General features: G+C 42.4%; 1 protein-coding gene across 5 annotated transcripts in view; it reads left to right on the forward strand.

Moving 5' to 3' along the window:
• Window positions 1-18,005, forward strand: part of EML1 (EMAP like 1) — a 158,404-nt gene that overhangs the window by 117,042 nt on the left and 23,357 nt on the right. For all 5 annotated transcript variants that reach the window (XM_066628955.1, XM_066628939.1, XM_066628947.1 and 2 more), the window contains 7 exons: window positions 2,174-2,303; window positions 7,415-7,564; window positions 8,711-8,780; window positions 11,871-11,981; window positions 12,836-12,931; window positions 15,092-15,226; window positions 17,170-17,269. In XM_066628955.1, the coding sequence (XP_066485052.1) occupies window positions 2,174-2,303; window positions 7,415-7,564; window positions 8,711-8,780; window positions 11,871-11,981; window positions 12,836-12,931; window positions 15,092-15,226; window positions 17,170-17,269 (792 nt within the window). The remainder of the gene's footprint in view (window positions 1-2,173; window positions 2,304-7,414; window positions 7,565-8,710; window positions 8,781-11,870; window positions 11,982-12,835; window positions 12,932-15,091; window positions 15,227-17,169; window positions 17,270-18,005) is intronic.

Consider the following 18,005-nt stretch of genomic DNA (forward strand, 5'->3'; position numbering starts at 1 on the left):
ACCTTAATCATGTGTTTGGAACGTATGTGCTTGTTTTTTTTACTCTCTAAGTAGCAATCTGGATCAGGACCATCACAGGACAAAGGTGTTTTTTGCCGTTTCCCCACACCATGGTCCACAATCATATTGGGCCCTATACAGTTGCTATTTAGGACCCAATCCTATCCAACTTTCCAGCACCCGTGCAGCCGCAATGCAGCCTTGAGGTAAGGGAACAAATGTTTCCATACCTTGAGGAGGCCTCTGACTGCCCCACTACCACAGGAAGTAGCGCACAGCCCATTGGCATGGCTGCACTGGCACTGGAAAATTGAATAGGATTGCCACAAGCATGTTGGCTTCAAGTAGATACTTAAACCATTTTTGACCAACGTTGCGTACATGCAACAGGGATCAAACGTGTACACCTGTGGGCTGGGCAGAAATGGGTTAAGATGATGTGTAGTCTGGCTCTGAGATACAGCTGGTAAGCTTTTAGTTGTATGTCAGAATGAAACGCAGTCTAATAAATTTCTGGTATCTTTCCTTGCAAAGCTTCATTGCTTTTTAAAACCAAAGAAATAGCGCTCATGACTGCAGCAACTTATAAGTTATTAATACCACTTCACTGCATTCGGATTAAAGCTGCATGGACAACCTATATGTTCCTTCTCTTTTCCCATTAAAATAAATCCCTACCCTTGAAATTTCAAAACAGTGAATTTTTTGTAATGGTGTTTTTGCGAATCCATAGCAGTACTTAAGAAGACGTAGATTCTGTCACTGATTTACATAATTTTGTTACTTTTGCCCTTCCATTTTCTCTGCGCCTATGATTATTCCATCTAGTAACGCTACTGATGTCATTGACTCCAAAACTGCCTAATTCGGATGAGAGCAAGGCTGGAACCCTTGATCTGCTGATGGAGCAGCAAAAGGCAACAAGTTTTGAATCTCGAAAAACTTCATCTGCTGTTCGCAAGAAACCTCCTTTGGCTTTGCCAGTTCTTAAAAGTCCTAGTCAGACAATCATGCCATTTCCTAGATCACCCAGTTTTTTAAGCCCCATGAAGTCCCCTAGTCAGTACTTTCAGATCTGTTACTAAAATATTGTTTCTCTCCCTGGGTATCTTTCTTATACTACCACTAACTAGAGCAGGGGTGCTCACACTTTTTTGGCTCGAGAGCTACTTTGAAACCCAGCAAGGCCCGGAGATCTACCAGAGTTTTTTTTACAATGTTCGCGCCATCATAACATATAACATTTATGTGTACAATGTATGTTGGTGTACCTTGAGCCCCACTGAGTATAACAGGACTTACTCCTGAGTAGACATGCCTAGAATTAGGCTGTGAGGCTGCAATCCTAGCCACACTTACCTGGGAGTAAGCCCCATTGAGTACAATGGGCCTTACTCCCGGCGTTTCCTCCCAGAGACACCTGAAGGGGGGGGTTGGCACTCCGCGATCTACTCATTTTGCCTCGCGATCTACCAGTAGATCGCGATCCACCTATTGAGCACCCCTGAACTAGAGTGTTTCTGATCTTAAGCATGTTACTTTACTGTCAGCACCATTTTGATCTGTAGCTCTTTCATATATTTTATGTTTCTGTGTTGTCATTGTTGCAGTATTTATTTGAAAACCTAACTCTTTTCTGCATGTATATAGCTTTTACTAACTGCTTGTCTTCATCGTGTTTTCAGTGTATCTCTAACAATATATATCAAGTGTGTAAAGTTTACCTTTACACTTAGATGCAATGAATGTTACAAATTACAGATGCTAATACTTTGATATGTAAATATTTGATCAAATTAAATAAAATAATTTTAAGTGGCATTTCTGTGTTAATCTTTACTTTGGGGTTTCTTCCTCATTTGGGTACCAAAAATAAGACCTATGTTTTCAGACAGTTACACCTTCTTCTTTTTTCCAGTGCATAGAATTAATTTTGTACAATCTGACTGAGAAGTTGTTCTAAAGAGCTTCAAAACAGAAAGACACTTCATGTACATGATTTATTATATCAAGTTTTGATTTCTGGAAGAAGTATTTCTGTCCAAGTTATTAATTTTAAGATATCATTAGGCAGTTTATTTTTACAAAATTTAAAATATTAGTGGGCTGGGATAGAAATATTACAAAATACATGACTTTGTATATAATTCTTTATTTCTGACCTTTTTAATAGATGAAGGATATGTTAAAATGTTTCTGCGTGGACGTCCTGTTACAATGTACATGCCCAAAGATCAAGTGGAATCTTACAATTTGGAAGCAAAAGCAGAACTACCGGCCAAGAGACTTAAACTGGAATGGGTGTATCCTTTTTTTTTTAACAGTTAAACTGGAAGCTTCTTTTTTCTTGACACTTTTTTTAATCTATTATTTGGAAGGTTATTAAATAAAATAGGCATCTTGTTCTGGGAAATGACTACCATGTCACCAACAAAACAATCAAATGAGAATTAGTGATATGAAACTTCTGCTCCACATCTTTATGCAAAGCAGTTAATCAGCGCCAGGAAGGTTTCACTTGAATGTAGCCTGAAGGTTATGCTTAAAACAATTATGATAGGATTAAATTAGGCACGTTACAGAAAAGTAGGGCGCTATGATTACTAATTATGAGCGCTTAAACAGGTTGTTCAAAGCATATTTATAGCATTTCTGGACAGTTTAAAAAAAAGAGCACAGCAATTTGCAATACAGCCTTTTAGATAATTTTTATATAAATACAACTTTGGCACATTCTAGCCTGTCAGGTTTTAGTGGGCATTGTTTTTAGTAGATCTTGTGAAATTTGCTTGGAGTTCCTAGTTTCCAATATACTGCTTACTCTCTTCCATAAGTTGGCCATGGGCAAAACTGTTCTCAGACTGCTTTGAATATGGGGTACCTGCACCTGCTTATACTGTACGTTTGTTGAATAACAATATGACCAAAGCACACTATACAGGCAAGAGCTTTGGGGGAGTAGATCAGGGGTGTCTAAACCCAGGCCCGGGGGCCACTTGAGGCCCTCGGGGGCTCCCAATCCGACCCATGGGGAGCCCACAGTCTCCAATGAGCCTCTGGCGCTCTGGAGACTTGCTGGAGCCCATGCTGGCTCTCAGTGTAAGTACACTGCTCTCAGTGTAAGGACGACTGTTTGACCTCTCACCTGATCTATGGGACAAGAGCTCCCCCTTCTGCTTGCTGTTTCACGTCTGTGATGCAGCAGTGGCAGCGAAGGAAAGGCTGGCCTTGCTTTGTGCAAGGCCTTTTATAGGCCTTGAGCTACTGCAAGACCTTCATTCATTCATATAAGTTCCATCTCTAATATATTCATTTATGTAAATTTGTTCAAATTTGAAATATAAATTCTTTTTTCCCCTGGCCTCTGACACAGTGTCAGAGAGATGATGTGACCCTCCTGCCAAAATGTTTGGACACTCCTGCTTTAGATCATAATTAAGTGCCCATGAGCTGTTTTCTATTATCGTATTTCCTGCTTACGTTCCTTAAAAGTGTGTAGGGAAGTGGATTGGAACTGGCCAAGGACAAATGTATTATCAGGACTGCATCTGATTATTCATAGTGTTAACAAAGATTAAGGTCTCCAACCATCTTCTAGTTGTTTTCTTGTACCCATTTTGATAGTGTGACATTATAAAAATGCAATGTGGAAATGAGTTGTGGGTATAATTAAGGCACCTTGCATTTTAATGGTTTTAGTCTTATTTAATAAGTCATGCTAATTAGAGTAAAATATGAGCAGATTTAGGTCCGTTCATCTTTGTCAGCAATAAATGAGAGGCTCATATATCACAGGAAAGGGCTGTCTCATGTTAGACAATATTGTAGGGCAAATAATACCAGCTTAGGTATAGATTAACTCCCATGATTTGATAAGATGTGCACTGGTGGTGACCGAGTAATATTCTGGCTCATTGCTTTAAAAAAAAATACACAGTGCAACCATTCTGCAGTCTTGTTTCCATCTGGCTAGTTAACATAAGGATAATGAAAGCAATCATCCTGAATGAGGGATAATGAAATCAATCCTAGTAATATGAGGCAGAGGGATATATTGGCTGACCTACTGGAGATCTCCTCCAGCCAGATAATACTACTTTTTGTTTAAATCACAAAAGTAGGTAGGGAAGTGGAATTGGCCAAGGACAAACATTCTCAGGAGTGCATCTGATTATTCATACGGCCGAATCCTATACAGTTTTCCAGCCTCAGTGCAGCTATGCCAATGGGGCGTGCACTGCATCCTGTGGTGGTGGTGGTGGGAGTCAGGGAGGCCTCCTCAACATAAGGCAACATTTGTTCCCTTACATCGGAGCAGTGTGCCTGCATCAGTGCTGGAAAATTGGGTCGAATTGGGCCCTTAGTGTTAACAAAGATTAGGGTCTACAACTTTCTTCTAGTTCAGCAGTTCCCAAACTGGTGGGCTGCGACCCACAAAGGGAACTGGAAATATGCCATTCCCCCTTAAGGAAAGTGGCCCAGAAATGGGTCCCCGACAGTGCCACAGTGATCGCAGTGCCACAGGGACCCAGGAACATCACCGCATACCTAGGGAATCCTGGAGGGTCCTGGAGGCCTACACCCATCTCTGTAACCCTCCACATGGCTACAATGAGCTCTGATCTGCTATCGGAGCTCACTTCTGGTTTGTGCAATCGCAAATTGGAAGTGAGCTCCAATAGTAGAACGGAGCTCATTGCAACTGCTCAGAGGGTCACAGAGGTGGCTGCAAACCTCCAAAAGGCTGCAGGAAGCCCCCAGTTATGTGGTGATGTCCCTGGGTTTCTGCAGTGCTTTTGGGGCCACCACCACCCGCACTTCCACCCTGCCCCTGCAACAACTTACTGTGGTTCCAAAGTCCAAGTAGGAATTTGGAAACCACTGTTCTAGTTGTTTTCTTTCACCTGTTTTGAAAGTGTGTCGGCATGAAAAATGGAAATCAGCTGACGGAATAATTTTGGCACCTTACTTTTTAATTGAACAAAATATGAGCAGAGTTAGGTGTGTTCATCTTTGTCAGCGTTAAACGAGAGGTTCGTATATCACAAATAGGGGCTGTCTCATGTTAGACAACAGTGTAGGGCAATCACTACATATGAGAAACAGGAGCCAGGATGATGTCGTGGTTCTGGTACTGGACTTAAACCTGGAAGATCCAGATTCAAATCCACACTAAGCCATGAAGTTTCACTAACTCTCCGTCTCACTGCCTACATAGGGTTGTGAGGACTAAAGGAGGGGAGGAACTCTGTGTGTCACCCTGAGCTCCTTAGTATGGGCAGTACAAAAAATGTGAAAAATAAATCATGGGAATTAATATGCATTCAATAAGATTTGCACTAGTGGTGACTCAATGAGATTCTGACTCATTGCTAAAACAATACACAGTGCAACCCTGCTACAGTCTTGTTTCCATCTGGCTAGTTAACACAAGGATAATGAAAGCAATCATCCTGAATGAGGAATAATGAAATCAGTTCTACTAGTATGAGGCAGAGGGATTCATTGGCTGACCTACTGGAGATCTCCTCTGTACAATAGGTAGAACACAGCGAAATAAGGGTGAACGAAAGCACTAAAAGGAATGTATACTCACTAGTAGCTGAGATTGGGTATGCATGCCGTATTGATCTTTTCCAAGTAGTTTCTCATCCCTCTTCATGGACCAGAGAAAAAGAATTGCAGCTCTTTGTGGCAATGAAGCAAGCTCTACCCACAGAGAACAGTAGCAGAATATTCAAGGGTTATGCTACTGACTTACGAGTAGATCTGTTGACCAGAGACTGAAATGGTTTCCATTTTTTTGCTTAAAACATAGCCCTTTTAAAGAGCTTGGCTTGGCTTGATGGGAGGGGATCTATTTCAAGTTGTCTGCTTTCCTTCCACCATTACAAAGGAAACTCACCCTAGCCAAAGTGAAGAAGATATTTAGTGGAAGGTTGAGTCTCACCTGCCTATAAAACGCGCAGAGCAAATTTATTCTTTGAAAGACGACTATGACTCAAACCACACATGCAAAATTCCACATGGTAATGGTAATTTTCTACAGAATAAGCACACATTAGGATGCAAAACCAATGTGTGTTTCCTTATCTTCCATTTCTGTCTTACAACAGTGAGTGTGGGGGGATGGGAAGGTGCCTGCTTTGGAGCCTATTCCCGTGTACTCAAGTGTCATGGACAGGAGCCTTTTCCCAATTGGGCAGATTAGTCCTGTGCTTTTAGACACAGAAAACACAGTATGTGAATCCTGCTGTCACTGGCAGCAGGACATTTACTGCCCTCAGAACAGCAAACCCTTGGGGAAGCTTCCACTTTTGGCTGGCAAGTGCTGCTGGGATTTCACGAAGACACAGGTAGCCTGCCCAAGGTTGATTGGAAGTACCGGAGGAGGGACTAGCACAATTTTTGCTTCAAGCGAAAGCCCTGGATTGAAGTGAACATGTGGTTGCAAATTCTACCTGAACTGAAACTCATGGAAGTGACTCAAAGGTGTATTTCCCAAAGAACAGTTGCATGTTTGGTTTGAGCCTATGTCTTCCCACAATCAAACTATAGAGTGTTTCATTCAGTGTCTGGAACAAGTACCAGCTGTTCCTGAGAAGCAAACATCTCAAACGTTGCCACATCTTGAAATGGAAAAGGTGCAGAATAGAGTGACCAAAAAGATTACTGGAATGGGGCGGCTCCCTTATGAGGAAAGCTACAGCATTTGGGGGTCTTCAGTCTAGAAAAAAAGGTGCTTGAGAGGAGACATGATTGAGACATACAAAATGATGCTGGGGATGGATAGAGTGAATAGAGGGATGCTCTTTACACTCTCACATAACACCAGAACCAGGGGACATCTGTTAAAATTGAGTGTTGGGAGAGTTAGGGCAGAAAAAAGAAAGTATTTTTTGACCCAGTGTGTAATTAGTCTGTGGAACCCCTTGCCACAGGATGTGGTGCTGGCATCTGGCCTGGATTGGGAAAGGGGGTTGGATAGATTTCTAGAGGAAAAGTCCATCTCAGATTACAAGCTGTGATGGATATGTGTAACTTCCTGATTTTAGAAGTAGGCTACCTCAGAAGGCCAGATGCAAGGGAGGGCATCAGGATGCAGGTCTCTAATTGTGTGCTCCCTGAAGCATTTGGTGGGCCACTGTGAGATACAGGAAGCTGAACTATTTTATTTATTTATTTGATTTGTAATCCGCCTTTCTCCCTGAAGGCACCCAAGGCTAGATAGGCACCCTGAACTAGATGGGCCTTTGGCAGCAGCAGGGCTGCCCAGCCCAGCAGGACTCTTCTTATGTTCTCAAACTGGTGAACACTAGTCTTGGAGCCCTAAATGCTCCTTTCACTGACCAAAGCAATCACACTTTAAATCACTTTTAATTTCTGAACTGTTGTATCTTAACGAACATGCCAGCTATGGCTATAGGGGTCGGGACTGTCGCAGTAACCTGTACCTCCTTCCAACGGGTGAAACTGTGTATTTCATTGCATCGGTTGTTGTATTATACAACGTTGAAGAACAACTGCAAAGACATTATACTGGTCACAATGATGACGTGAAGTGGTAAGTCATAGCACGTTGGTAGCCTCCAAAGCATTGAAAAGAATTTGAAAACAGTGCTGGGTCTACGTCTGCACAGGTGCACATTCACCACTGGCGACAGACAATTCTGCCATCCTTAGACTTCTGTGCAGTAGTTCAGTTGTATATAATCATCATGTTGAGCATTTATACAAGGTGTTGAAGAGTAAATGTACTTAGCATGCATTATTTTTGTTTACAGGTGTTCGTCACTTAATGACAGGGATACATACTCTGATCCCTCGCAACCTATTAGGTTGTTCAGCGAACATTCAGCCCAGTCTAGTGCCTTTGTTGTGAAAACAGATACTCCCTGCCAGACACTAGCTGGCTGCACAGGCTACTGGAGATAGATTGCCTTTTCTTTGCATTGAGAGCCTCTTTGTTATGTAAACAGACACTCTGCTACAGGCTATGGGAGACCTGACTGCCTCATTAAGAGCCTCTTTGTTGTGCTTTGCCCATGGTCTTATATGCAGTCTGTCATTAAGTGGAAGGTTGTATAGTGATGAATTATGTTTTATTTACTACTTAATAATGGGAATGGTGGCTTCCCTAAGGCTACCTAGTGAATTTACCTGGTGAATTTGAACCAGGGTGTTCCTGGCTGGCAACTCACATAGACATTGTTGGTTCTCTCTACCATAACGCAAGATTATGAGTAAGAAGAGTACTGAAGCAGACATATATCTGGTTCTTGAAAGTTTATGCTATTGAGTGTTAAGATTTACCTGACTATTTGGTTGGCATTTGGTGGGCCGTTGTGAGATACAGGAAGCTGGACTAGATGGGCCTATGGCCTGATCCAGTGGGGCTGTTCTTATGTTCTTATGACCCTGGAAAATGTCCTGAATTGGGATGCTGTAAATTTTTTCATGGCAAATGATTTGGATTGTGATGATTAGTAGGTTTTTATTTTCCCAAATACAGAAAAGACAATGTTACTACAAGCTGGAGCAAAACCAGCCTTTCAAAATTAGTTATGGAGAAGAAGAATAAATGTAATTAGAGTGTTTCTGGGTGCATGCCATGTTTCAGAAAATCTTGTCCAAAGATTTCCGAGTTCTTTTAGCTCCCTTTGTTAACAGTGCTTGTAAACATGACATTTGACAAAGGTTTATTTTGCAGCCTAGCTGTCCATCCTGATAGAATCACCATAGCAACTGGTCAGGTTGCAGGAACATCTAAGGATGGAAAAGTAAGCCTGCCTGTTTTCTATAATTATAATTTTGTTTTATAGAAGTGTGTGTGTGTGTGTGTTTCACCAGATGGTTACGTTGTTATGTAATTCTAAGAAGCACCTGCTACTGCTGTAACAATCCCCATTTGATTTCAATTGACTTTCAGCCTAACACCTTAAATTTGTCTCCTGCTTTCAGAATATAAAGTTGCTTTGCATTTTTTCCTAATCCCTGTCTGGGTAGGAACCTGTGTATTCTAAGTTAGCGTTGCGGACTGGAATGAAATAACTGCAGAATTTATATTTTCAAAATATTGAGAGTGTGGAGTTCAACCATTTTTTGCTTCCTTTGTCTGAGTAGCTCTGTGTGTGTGTCTTGAAACCGCCTTATAACTTTCAGAGATTGATTCAAGTCTGCATGAAAACCTACCAAGCTCCATCTGTTGCTTTTGCAGGCTTCAGACTATTGGAAAATCTATAATATGTCTGCTCTATCCCTTCATTCTTTTTGTTTATCTCCTAGTCTATTAAAGAATCCTATAGGATGTGAAAACTTATTTTGTTCCTTTCAGTTGGTCCTAATTACCCAACTTCAGATTGTGGATTTTTCTTCTAATGGACCAACATGATCTCATACAAATTTACTGCTGCCATTGTAATACTAATAAGCAGCTACTAGTATTTTAGAAGTAACTGTGTTGTTAACATAACTACTGTAGTTGGCAGTAGCAAAATTCAGCATTTCATTCAGCTCAGTCCTATGCATGTCTGTTTAGGAGTAAGCCCCATCGAGTTCATTGGGCCTTACTCCCAGGTAAATTTGTATAGACTGCACAGGCAAATACTGCAAGTTTGATGAAAATGAAAAAAGAACTTGGAGAGTTCATAAAAACTATGAACTTGAACAACTTTTATAAACAAAACAACCCTATGCATGTTTACTCAGAAGTAAGTCCAATTGTGTTCTGTGGGGCTTACTCCCAGGAACGTATGCATAGTATTTCAAAGAATATCCAGTTCTTTGCTTGGGATACTGAAATACGCATGTAGCCCTCTTTTATATTATTTTAATTACTCATTTTCTGCTGTTGGGGTTCTGGAATTCTTGTTTTCTTATTTTTTTCCCCAGCAAATCCTGAAGCCTTGACTATAGATTAGCTTGTTAATACTTCGAAGGGATACCTGCAGTGCCCTGAGCCAGGGCATTTATATGTACTGCTATTAATAAAAAGATCATGTCTTTTTATTAATAGCTTTGTCTTTCTTTCAAGAATTTGGTACTCATGAGTACTTTGTATAACTAGAGCTGTGATTGACAAATTGCCCTCTGCACTTACTATTTTCTGTCAGGCCCTTGTACAGCTTGCTATTACAATACAGCTTGTTTTCAAAGACTGCCCTCTAGTGTGTCTAAAAATACATTGTAGTCCTGATGATCAAAAATATGTTTTAGGGAGAGAAGGGCTTGGTTTAATGAAGTACTTTTGAACTGCAAGCTGACCTGAGCCTTGGGAATAGAGTGGAATTTTTGTGAAATGATTGCATTCTTATCTGTATCCAGTGAAACTTTATTGCTTTTCCCCCTTCGACCAGCATTTCTTCATGCTATATCACAAAAGTGCTGATACATACCAGCAGCAGGGTTTTGCCTAGTCATATTTGCAGACGATACTACAGTGGTGGGGCTTGTTAGCGGGAATGATGAGTCTGCTTATAGGAAGGAGGTACAGGAGTTGTTATTGTGGTGCAAAGAATATAATCTCTCACTTAACATCAAAAAAACTAAAGAACTTATAATTGACTTCCGAAAAAAGAGGGATGTACACACACCGTTATACAAAAATGGTGAGGAGGTGGAGAGGGTTGCTAGTTTCAAATTCCTAGGTATTTACATCACAGAGGACCTCTCATGGACTATTAACACCAGCATGTTGATAGAAAAGGCACAAAAGCGGTTATATTTTCTGAGGAAGCTTGGGAGGTTAAATTTGTCACAGCAGCTGCTTGTGTCTTACTATCGTTGCACCATTGAGAGTGTCCTAACCTATGATATCTTGGTGTGGTACGGAAATTGCTCTGCAGGGGACAAAAAAGCTCTGCAGAGAATTATTAAGATCGCGCAGCACATCATCAACCTTCATCTACCAGCTTTGGAGGACATCTACACATCTCGCTGTCTGCAGAAGTCACATAGTATTCTGAGAGACCCCTTCCATCCTGCACATAAGTTCTTTGAACTGTTGCCTTCGGGTAGACGATACAGAACTATTAGAACAGCAGCACACGATTCCTGAACAGTTTTTATCCCACAGCCATAATTACGCTGAACAAGGCGATATAGTTGTTACCATGCTCCTGGGCATTATGGTCTGTTATACTGTTTTTATATTATGATGCATGTTGTATAGAATGTGTGGGTGGGTGTGTAGAGTGTGACTGTTGGAATTGTAGTATATATTTATGCTTGTATCTCAAAGTAGTATATATTTATGCTTGTATCTTGTATGCGTAAATTTCGTTGTGCTGTAGCACAATGACAATAAAGTTACCACTACTACTACTACTACTACTACAAAGAGGAGAAAGGATGGGGGAATCTGGAGCTTGGGCTGTACTTCAGAGTAAACAGGTAAAAGATTGCACCATAAAGCCGCAATCCTATCCACACTTACTTGGGAGTAAGCCCCATTGACTGTAATGGGACTTACTTCTGAGTAGACTTGACTAGGCTTGGGCTCTAAGGGTGTAATCCTAACTTGCACTGGAAATAGGCAGACCAGTGGGCCTGTGCTGCATCCAGCACAAGTTTGGGACTAAAAGCAGTGCAGCTCTAGGCAAGGGGAAGCCTTTCCCCTTTCCATGTGTTACGCTGCAGTGGACCCAATGGATCTACTCAGATCTGCACCACCTATTTCCTATATTCATTTGATGGTATGGAAAATAATTCGGCTGTGTCCCATGTGCTTCATCTTCATGAGCCGGGGGCGTTGTACATCCCATCGGTACCACATATTTCCAAAATGTGTTTTCGGTTATTTTCACATTCTTTGATGATATTAAGATTTTCCCCAGCCTAACCACAGCTGCTGCTTTGTTCACTTTCTACAGCAACTTCTGCCCCACGTACGTGTTTGGGACTCTGTGACTTTGAATACGCTGCACGTCATTGGAATGGGGTTCTTTGACCGGGCAGTCACTTGCATTGCATTTTCCAAATCGGTAAGTAGTATTTTAATGTACTGTCCATGTGCTGCATGTACTCCCGCAAGCCAGACGTATGCATTTAAAAACGAAGACTAGTGAGCACAGTTTGTTGTGAAATCTTCTTCTGCAAGCAAATGCAGTCTTGTGCAGCTTCTACGCAGTGTAGGTTTTGCAAGAGATGTTTCTAGTTGCTTGTGCCAAGTTTTATTTTACGTGAATCTGGAAAAACGCTCTGATCAACTGGAATTTGTTTTGCTTCAGTGGTAACAACTTCCTGAGGGATATCTGTGTTTGTAGCAGCAAAAACAACAGAGTCCTGTGGCGCCTTAAAGGCTGACAAATATGTTTCAGTATAGTTTTCTTTTGATGCATGACATGCATACATTTCCCTTTTCAGATACAGTACATTTGTTAATCCTTATGGTGCTACAGGACTCTTAGGGTTTTGTTTTGTAAGCGAACACTTACTCTTTATTATGAAGGGTTTGCGCAAGACCATAGCTCAGTAGTTACCAAATTGGATAGGTACTTTATAAAGCCTTACTTAGTATATAGAATCTTTCTGTTCTAACATGTGACCAAGAGGTCTACCAATTCCTGCTATTCCCCTTTACATCTGCAAATATAAAATATGCTTTGCTTTTCAGTTAGAATTGCTCCTTGTGGCTCACATTTAAAATAAACATAAAGATATATATATATAGGCATGTGTCACTTAACAACTTTCCGCTTAACGACGAACCACATATATGAAGGTGGTCAAAGCACAACAAAGAGGCTCTTAATGAGGCAGTCAGGTCTTCCATAGCCTGTAGCAGAATGTCTGTTTACACGGAAAAGATGTTCTTAATGCAAATGATCTGTTTCAGAATGGAGGGAGCAACCTTTGTTCAGTGGACGACTCCAATGACCATGTGCTTTCAGTGTGGGACTGGCAGAGAGAAGAAAAGCTTGCAGATGTCAAGGTATTTTGTGATAAGATATTTTGCGTGACATTTGGCCTGTGAGAGTTTGTTCTCATAAATCACGTTTATTCTTCAGTCAGATATCTTGTAAGCAGCACTGCTGATCTACAGTCCTTCTAGGACAACCTTTCCTTAATGGAGGCCTAAACTCAGGGGTGTCAAACAGTAAGGCCTGTGGGCTGGATACAGCCCCAGAAACTCATTATCCAGCCCTCAGGATAATTGGGCTCTTTCAGCACCACCACCAGTTGTTCTCAACTGCTGAGCTGCAGAGTAACACATTGGCAGAAGTGGCACAGCTGAAAGAGTGCCATTGGGAGAATCCAATTACTGTGTGAGCCACACAGCTTTCAGCAGCACTGCTTCTGCCAAGGCACTGGGAAGGAGAGATGCGAGGCTGCCTCAGAAGACGAGGAATGGAGGAAGAGGCAGACCAAGAGGGGAGAAAAGAGAAGAAAGGGAGAAGCTGCCAAGGCCCCAGGAGAGCCCAGTCATCATGTGGACTGCACTTTCAGCAATGCCACTTCTGCCAAGGTATCACTTTGCAGACCACCTCTCAGCTGCAAAGTGACATCTCAGTCGAAACAGCACTGCTGAAAGCCCTATGATAATTGTGCTCTCCCATATCTTGAAACAGTCAGGGTCTTCATAATGTTGGCAACCTTCAGTCTCGAAAGACTATGGTATCGCGCTCTGAAAGGTTCTGGAACAGCGTCTAGTGTGGCTGAAAAGGCCGATTCGGGAGTGACAATCCCTTCCACACTGGGAGCAAGTGCAGTCTGTCCCTGGTCTGTCTCCCTGGCTGTGGGCCTTCCTTCTTTGCCTCTTAGCCTCAGACTGTTGGCCAAGTGTCTCTTCAAACTGGGAAAGGCCATGTTGCACAGCCTGCCTCCAAGCGGGCCGCTCAGAGGCCAGGGTTTCCCACTTGTTGAGGTCCATTCCTAAGGCCTTCAGATCCCTCTTGCAGATGTCCTTGTATCGCAGCTGTGGTCTACCTGTAGGGCGCTTTCCTTGCAGGAGTTCTCCATAGAGGAGATCCTTTGGGATCCGGCCATCATCCATTCTCACGACATGACCGAGCCAACGCAGGCGTCTCTGTTTCAGTAGTGCATACATGCTAGGGATTCCAGCACGTTCCAGGACTGTGTTGTTTGGAACTTTGTCCTGCCAGGTGATGCCGAGAATACATCGGCTAATGAGTTTCTAAGTGAGAAAAAAGTGCTTATTTTTGGTCATAATCTGCTTAATGACATCACTTCCTGCTTTTGGTGGGCTACTGTGAGATACAGGAAGCTGGACTAGATGGGCCTTTGGCCTGATCCAGCGGGGCTGTTCTTATGTTCTTAATGATATCACTTCCAGCCCTCAGCAGGCAGTGTCAGCCCACTGTATGAAACGTGTTTGACACCCCTGCCTTAACTCGAGAGGGTAGGAAATGATTCATAATATCATCTTTTCTTTTAATTCCTTCATTTTCATTGTTCAATTATTAATTACTCCCTGACTTGGTAATATGGTTTGCTGTTGCTGCTTTTGTTGTTTGTTGTGTAGTGTGCTTATTGTTACCATTTTCTGAATTTTGTAAACCACCCTGAAGGAAGGTTTGGTAAAAGGAAGGAGTAAAAGTATTTAAAATAACAAGCAAACAAACAAATGAGAGAATTTGTTTTTACGGACAAGTAAGAGGTTGGGTCACAATTTCTATTTGTTCACTAACAGAGCTCTCAGTACAATCCAGAGCACTTGGCTACTCAAACAGTCATAAGAACATAAGAAGAGCTCTACTGGATTATGTGAAATGTCAGTGTAGAATCACTACAGTCTTTTGATCAGAATAAAATATAAATAAATCTTTGCATGATCTGTTGTTTTTTTAAATAGCCAAAAATAATTTATTTTTCTTCTTGGGCAGAACTTGTTAGGAAAATTTGGGAAACTATTGCATAAATATAGAGTTACAGCCTAATAAGGCATCAAGCTTTGTCCTTTTGCATCAAGTAACTGGCATATATGTGTGTCTTTTAAAAAAAAATGCATAATGCACTTAAGCCACTTCTGAAGCATGCAAGCCTATTTTTGAACCTCCAAATTGTCCATGAGCATTTTGTCACGTGTATGATGATGTTTGTCAATTCCAACATTTTTTTTCTCTTCTTCTAGTGCTCTAATGAAGCAGTATTTGCAGCTGATTTTCACCCTACGGACACAAATATAATAGTTACATGTGGAAAATCACATCTTTATTTTTGGACGCTTGAAGGAAGTTCTCTTATTAAAAAGCAGGGTTTATTTGAGGTAAGAAAAATAAAAGCTAATTTTATGTTCTTACTGGCTTTATAGCAGCAATATATGAGTGCTAGAGGGCAGGGCGGAGGCGTGTTGCAGGGTGAGAGTGGGGCAGGAGGAGGGTGGGACCAGTGGAGCTCAGTTTCACCGGATCCTGAGCACCATGTCCGGCCCTGCGGCCAGACACAGAGCTTTCTGATTCTGCGGCAGCTCCAGAGCAGGACTGTATTGCGGGACTACTTTCTTTACTCGGGGGAAGGGGACAAACATCCCCGTCTCCCAAGGAGGCAGTGGCGGCTACCCAGGGCACGCTGGATGCAGCAGCAGCTGTTTTTGCTGGCGCGGCAGCCCCACACTCTAGCCAGCTCAGGATTGGGCTGTAAGTTCTTCTTGCCTTGTTTCCCAATCTTCTTCCGTTTTCCCAGGGCCAGGCCATCCATGATGTGGTGGGCAGCAGGGAGGAGCCCCTTCACCCCAAGTCTGCTTCTGCCTCCCTCTAGCTTGCTGCTGATAGAGCCCTTCAGTCTGCGTCCTTTTCTACTTACCTCGCTGCTTCCTCACACAGTCCTTAAAGGTAGAGAACTGGATCGCCTCTGCCTGCGTCTGAAATGAAGAATACATGGGCGGAGGCAATCCACTTCATTCACCATGCTTCTTCCTCATGTGTCTCCTTTCAACTTAAAGGGAACATGTAAGGGGGGAACAAGGTGAGGGGATAGGAAACAATTGTTTACCTTGCTTTTTCTTTGTGGTTCCTTTAAATGAAACAGAAAGTGTGGGACATGCTAGAAGTTGCCAGCATGACCTGCATTTCCTGCATTACAGAAAAGGATCATGCAGGAAAGAGCAAGGAAGGTGGTTTTTTTTTTTTTTTTTTTAACCTGTTTCTGGGGAGCAGCACACATGGAGTCAGTGATGAGTCAGTGTGGCTCCAGGCAGTGGATCTGGTTGAGCTGTTCCTGTGTTTTCCTCAAGTCCCTTGCACTGGCCCACAGGGTTGCAAATGTGCCGTAAGCACATTTGCACCTCCTCTGAAGTCAGCTGGGCCAGCGAACAGAGGTGCGCTGGCCTGTGGAGGCCAGATCCAGTCTCCTCAGGAACAGACTGAGGTAGGTCCACGCCGGCCAAGCTCAGCCAGTGAGGGGGGTGGCAGAGCAGGGGGTAGGGCCAGGACCCAGCACTTGTTCCAGATGCTGCTCCTGTTACCGGGCAGCCCAGGACAGCTCTAGGTTGATCAGATCTGCGCCACCCCTTTAGGTGGCAGATTCGAGTAGAACCATTGGGGCTGAGCCATTTTCAGCTCCAAAGTTGCACTGGATACGAGGCAGACCTGTCAGTCTCCTCATTCCAGCGCAAGTTACGACTGCGCTGCTGGTCTCTTTTCAGGATCCTCTTTCTTTGTCTGTTTTGGTTCTCTCCATCCTTCCTTCACCTGCCTTATCTTTGGACATGATCCTTACCTTTCTTTTTTGATCTTCTCCATCTCCTGTGGATGGCACTGATCAATTCTAATCTGCTCATACTTGAGTTCAGGCTAAATGTTACCTGGAATTGATAATGTGAGCATCTGTTTTCTTTTTGGAGACAGGGTGGCAAAGGCCCTAAACAGGGGGGAAACTGTGGCAGAAGGGGAGAGGGGCTTTAGGGTTTGAGCTCATTGCACCCCACCCACACTGTTTTCATTGGGGGGAAAGTTCCATTGACTTTCAGTGAGAGATTTCTCCCTAATCAGTAGTGATTGTGGTTGTGAACAGGATTGGAACCATGGTGAGAAAAAGAGACCTAAAGCCACCTCACACCCCATCGCCTGCTGTGGTTTTGCCTATATCAGCCCCCCAAAGCATATTGTTGTTTATACATTGCTAAAGTTTTTATCGAGTAAATAAAAATATGCCACTAAGATACATGAACTCTGCAGTGTTTATAAATATACTAAATGCTTTACTATGCAGAAACAAGAAAAGCCAAAGTTTGTCCTTTGTGTGACTTTTTCTGAAAACGGTGACACAATCACAGGAGACTCAAGTGGAAATATCTTAGTTTGGGGAAAAGGTAAGAGGAGAATTAATTTGTAAAACAGTAAATTACCACGTATTGAATGTAATAGGAAAACTCTTTTGTTTCATGTTGTAGAAAATATAAAAATTGGAGACAATAGCAATTTAATTGTAATGACAATAAGCCTAGTATCTCCTGAGAATCACTGACTGTGTAACCTTATGCATTTGTACTCAGAAGTAAGCCCTGTTGAGTTTAATGGAACTTATTCCCAGGTAAGTGTTCATAAGAGTTGAAGGCTAGAAACACAAGGACCAAACTAGATGTGCATTAAATTGCGTACATTAGAAGCACCTCTTTTTTTGTCATAAGAACATAAGAACAGCCCCACTGGATCAGGCCATAGGCCCATCTAGTCCAGCTTCTTGTATCTCACAGAGGTCTACCAAATGCCCCAGGGAGCACACCAGATAACAAGAGACCTCATCCTGGTGCCCTCCCTTGCATCTGGCATTCTGACATAGCCCATTTCTAAAATCAGGAGGTTGCGCGTACACATCATGGCTTGTAACCCATAATGGATTTTTCCTCCAGAAACTTGTCCAATCCCCTTTTAAAGGCATCCAGGCCAGATGCCGTCACCACATCCTGCGGCAAGGAGTTCCACAGACTGACCACACGCTGAGTAAAGAAATATTTTCTTTTGTCTGTCCTAACTCTCCCAACACTTAATTTTAGTGGATGTCCCCTGGTTCTGGTGTAATGTGAGAGTGTAAAGAGCATCTCTCTA

This window comes from Tiliqua scincoides, chromosome 1 (genome assembly GCF_035046505.1).
Source record: "Tiliqua scincoides isolate rTilSci1 chromosome 1, rTilSci1.hap2, whole genome shotgun sequence".
NCBI lineage: Eukaryota > Metazoa > Chordata > Lepidosauria > Squamata > Scincidae > Tiliqua > Tiliqua scincoides.